This window comes from Nematolebias whitei, chromosome 8 (assembly GCF_014905685.2).
Source record: "Nematolebias whitei isolate Nwh7 chromosome 8, NemWhi1, whole genome shotgun sequence".
NCBI classification, from domain to species: Eukaryota; Metazoa; Chordata; class Actinopteri; order Cyprinodontiformes; family Rivulidae; genus Nematolebias; species Nematolebias whitei.
In genome coordinates, this window is record NC_056505.1 from 4262762 (window position 1) to 4267945 (window position 5184).

The 5184-nt window shown below is 40.8% G+C and overlaps 1 protein-coding gene across 1 annotated transcript in view; it reads left to right on the forward strand.

Moving 5' to 3' along the window:
• Positions 1-5184, forward strand: part of LOC119412996 (A disintegrin and metalloproteinase with thrombospondin motifs 3) — a 26965-nt gene that overhangs the window by 5973 nt on the left and 15808 nt on the right. The window contains exons 3-4 of the mRNA XM_037680008.1: positions 1447-1603; positions 1942-2074. Of these exons, the coding sequence (XP_037535936.1) occupies positions 1447-1603; positions 1942-2074 (290 nt within the window). The remainder of the gene's footprint in view (positions 1-1446; positions 1604-1941; positions 2075-5184) is intronic.

Genomic DNA, 5184 nt, shown 5'->3' on the forward strand with positions numbered 1-5184 from the left:
TTAGAGATGAATTCAGAGTTTAGAGAGGAACTCAAGAGTTTAGAGATCAATTCAGATTTTAGAGAGGAACTCAAGAGTTTAGAGATCAATTCAGAGTTTAGAGAGGAACTCAGAGTTTAGAGATGAATTCAGAGTTTAGAGATGAACTCAAGAGTTTAGAGATGAATTCCGAGTTTAGAGAGGAACTCAGAGTTTAGAGATGAACTCAAGAGTTTAGAGATGAATTCAGACTTTAGAGATGAATTCAGAGTTTAGAGAGGAACTCAGAGTTTAGAGATGAATTCAGAGTTTAGAGATGAATTCAGAGTTTAGAGAGGAACTCAAGAGTTTAGAGATGAATTCAAGAGTTTCGAGAGGAACTCAAGAGTTTAGAGATGAATTCAGACTTTAGAGATGAATTCAGAGTTTAGAGATGAACTCAAGAGTTTAGAGAGGAACTCAAGAGTTTAGAGAGGAACTCAATAGTTTAGGGATGAACTTGTAGTCTCTAACATTTGTGGTAAGATCAGATTTGTTCATCCTTTACTGACCTTTACTGAACATTTTTCAAATGAAAACATGAACATTAGCTTGGCTCCATTTAATGCAGTTTTCTTTCATCCACTGGAGCTGGAGACGTTTGTTTCGAGCAGGAACTTTGGAGCAGAAACAGGAAGTCATCTCAGATTAAATGCGTCACAGAACTGAGCCAAAACACCAGAAGTCTGATTCACATCAAAATAATCCAAACCATTCTGAGCTTTTGTTCAGAAAACGAGTTTAAAATAATCTGGTCTTTTTTTTCTGCCTGGACTCAGAGCCAGAGTCTGAACCAGAGTCCAAACACGTTTTTTTCATTAGAACCGCTCCGGTTCCTCGAGTGGTTCTTTTAAAGGATCATCAGCTAAAAGCTCCACCAGTTTTTCTTTTTTATACGTTAGTGGAACAAATAAATAACATTAATTAATTTAATTAAATCTGATTGTGTTGAAGTCTTGTCCAGGACATCCTTGTAAAAGAGATTGATGATCTCAATGGATTTCTTCCTGGTAAAATATAGGAATAAAAAAAAAAGTGTTTGTGGAGTAAATTATATATTATTTATATTACATATAATATATTTATCAGTTCACGTTCAGCACAAGTTATTTGCTTTTCACTCCGGTGGTTAGTCTAAAAATTATAAAACGACAGCACTTCTGTTCTGAACCTGAAGACGTTTCGCTGTCATCCAGGAGGTTTTACTAGTTCTCTCAAAAAACTGTAATCTATCAGAAAAATATGATTTAAACCATTTTAGAGCCGTTCCTGTGATCCCAGTATCACGTTCAAGCCTTTGTGATAAAATACTGTGGTCAGTCGTATCGAAACATATTTCATAAACAGATAGTTTGTTTTGTCCCAGTTGATGCCTCCACTTTGGCACATCATGAACTCAATGGACTGTTTGTGTTTTAATCTCTTCAGATTATACCCAAAGACAACGAGACCCGTTCTACTTTAACATATAAGTACATCATCCACGAGGACTCGGTACCGGTGAACAACAACAACGTGATCCAGGAGGAAACTTACGAATGGGCCCTGAAGAACTGGTCCCCATGTTCCAGGCCCTGCTCCGGAGGTACTGCAGTACTTAAAGTGTAGATATTTGTCTCCGCTCTCACTCCAGACGATGACGTCCTCCGGTGGTCACAGCAGGACGTGTTTGTGTTCCACTTGAAACGGTCACAAACTAAAAACAAGTTTTTCTTTTTAAATGGGTGAAGAAAACACATTTATTAGTATTCTTTATAAGACTCATCAGTCCCAACGTGCACGGGTCTGACGATCCAGTCTCTGCAGCGGTCTGAGGATTTCAACTGGTTTGAAACCAGTTTAATGTAGCATTTGAACCAATCTGAACCCAAGCAGAGTGAATATTTAGTGCTTTTAGCTCCGAACGTTTCTCCTCTTCCTCAGGGTTCCAGTACACCAAGTACGGCTGTCGAAAGAAAGGAGACACCAAGATGGTTCACCGGGGATTCTGCGACGCCAACAGGAAGCCCAAACCCATCCGCAGGATGTGCAACATGCAGGACTGCGCACAACCTCAGTGAGTCCGTGCACGGCTTGGCTCAGTGTGCTGCAGTCCGTTCAGATCTATGAGCTGAATATGAGCTGAATATGAATGATGCGGTTTTGTCAAGAAAAAAATGTTTGAACTCCAAATCTGTTGTTTGATTAAAACAAGAGTGGGCGTGTCCAGTGGGCGTGTCCAGTGGGCGTGTCCAGTGGGCGTGTCCAGAGTATGTTTAACTCTGTATTCCTGAGCCACACAGAGTAGAAGTATTATTTATCCTAAAGAGTGTGGCATTCTGGGTAAAATCACTCCACAAACAAATTTGACATGATAAATCTTTTTTGATAAATCTGTTTTATTTTCCTGAACATTGATCATCGACGCATTCGTCCCCGACTTCTTTATTAACAACAGATGAAAAAAGATGCGGCCAAATGTAAACTTTTAACCAGTTGGCAGTGGTTCAGACTGACCACAACACAACGGGGATGCAACGGCTCAGACAGTAAATTTCCTGCCTTCCCTGACAGGAAACAACAATCAAGCAGGTTTTATTTCATTTTTTCTTCTGGCTGAAGGTAAAGATCAGTTTCTTTTGTTATCTCGTGGTTTTGGTGTGTTTGAGTCGGGGCTGTCAGCAGCACTTTTCCATCGATATTAACCAGCAGACGTGACTCTTCAACATTAAAGAGGAACCGTTCCTCATCTTCAGTCCTACGTCCCGTTTCATCCTGACGTCAGTAGATCTGACTGATGCCTCTGAACTCAAGAAGGTTTTTTTCCAGACGACGTCTCGTGTCTTAAAGTGCAGCACCTCGGTTTAGTTTAGAAAGTAGAAACTTGGATTTATTAGTCTTAATAGAAAATTTACAGACCTTTTAGTTTTGTGCTCTTTTGGAAATACACCATTTCTTCAACACATTTAAAATAAAAGTAAAAAAAAAACTATTTGAAATAAACTTTTATAAGCAACTACCACAGATTAAAACCATAAAGGTACATTCAGATCAATAAATTAAATGTAGACTCTGGTAGAAAACTAGAGATGGTGTCTGTATAATGTCAAGAATTAAATCTAATCAATTTAATTATGAAATAAAACCGCCTGTCATCACCATAACTGTGTAAATGTGCACCACGTCATTAACACTCGGGGAGTTTGTCTCCAGCTGGTGCCGTCTCTCAGGCACAGTACTAAAGAATACAAAACAATCTAGTACTTGTACAGAATATATATTTACAGTATGCTTGGTACACAAACTGTGTGTTCAGAATGCTTGTGGGTGAACATGTTCTTTTAGTGTCTGGTTCTGGTCTGCAGACTTCTGCACCTCCTGGCAACTGGGAGGAGATTAGACAGAGTCCTGGGTGTGAGGACTCAGAAGTTGGTTTTCCTGGGTCTTGAGGCAAACAAGTCCTGGATGGACGGGGGAGCTCCGGTGATTGTTTCTGTATCTCAGTCCTTTGGTGGTTTGGAGCCACACTGTGATGGAGGAGCACTGGCCTGATGGCTGTGTAAAACTGGTTCAGCTGCTCCTGTGCCAGTCCAGACCTCCTCAGCGGACACATGAAGTGCATCCACTGCTGGGCCTTCTTGAGCATGGAGGTGTTGCTCTCCCACCTCATGTCTTGGTGGTTCCAAGAATCTTGAAGGAGTGTGCTGGTGACACAGGGCAGCTGGATGTGGTGAAGGGTAGCTGTAATGATGGTGTCTCCTGAGATCCACAGTCACATCTTTCTCTGAGACTCCTCCCAGGTGGACATGCCTGGAACACCTCCCTAAGGGGGTGTCTAAGTAGCTAAGAGCTACCTTCCAAGAAAACTCATTTGGACTGTTTGCATCCAAGATCTTGTTCTTTCAGTCTCTGTCCAGAGTTCATGACCATCGGTGAGGGTAGGAACGTAGACCACCCGGTAAACTGAGAGCTTTGCCTCACAGCTCAGCTCCTTCTTCACCAAAATGGACCGGCACAGAGTCCACAATACTGCAGAAGCTGCACCGATCTGTCAGCTGATCTCATTTTCATTCTTCTGTCACTCTGGAACAAAACACTGAGATACTTGAACTCAGCCATTTGAGGCAGAACCTCTCGCCCAACCTGGAGAGAACAATCTATTCTCTTCTGACTGAAGACCATGAGCTCAGATTTGGAGGTTCTGATCCTCATCTCAGCTGTGAACCACTCCGGTGAGAGCTGGAGATCATGGCACGATGACGCCAGCTGGACCACATCATCTGTAAATAGACAGAATCCTGAGGCAATGGACCAGGTGATCAAGTTTGCTAAATATGTAAAGTTATGATTAAATGCTTGTTTTATGATATTCATCACAGCTTTTGCATGTTGATGATGATGATGATTTTGATGTTTAGCACAAATATCTCAACAGAAAACTTGAAACTAAGAACAAAATCTACAAGTTTTCCCAACTGAGACTTTTTTCTATCTAAACACATTGTGTTGTGCTGTAAATCATATTTTAATTAGATATTAATAATTAATTAATGTAATCAAAACATATTTTGTTGCACAAAGTTTCATGTTTTATAGATAAAAATCAGCTGTAGTTTTTAGTTTTAGGATTTAAGGTAGAATGGGGAGAAACAGGCTCTCTTGGTCAAACCACTGCAAAAGCAGCAGATATTTCCAACAAGAATTATTTGTTGGCGGAATGATTTTTTTATTCAGTCAGAACAGAATAAAAACCTTGCAGTTAATGGAAAATGTGTGAAAGAGGGTTGTTCATTAGCAGCTTCTATCAAAAACACACCCATTCAAATCTGCAAAGCCCAGAAAATGGTTTCCTCTGGTTATTAATGGAACAGAACATGAAATGGGCTCGTGTTTATAGACTGGGCAGAACGCAGGAACCCACAATGCAAACGCAACACGAGGAGCTCAAAACCCAAAATGTATTTATTTTAAAATAAAAACAAAAAGCTGACGTGGCAGAAGCTTCTAACAACATGCTCGGAACAACATGCTCGGGAGGAAACATGAAGGAGTAAACCAGACTGTTAAGAACCAACGATACACCGATGAGTACCCCAACCTGAACGAGTGAAACCACTGACTGGTCAGGATCCAAAATGAAGGGGCCCCTGAACAAAGACTGGTCAGGATCCAAACTGAGGGGGCCCC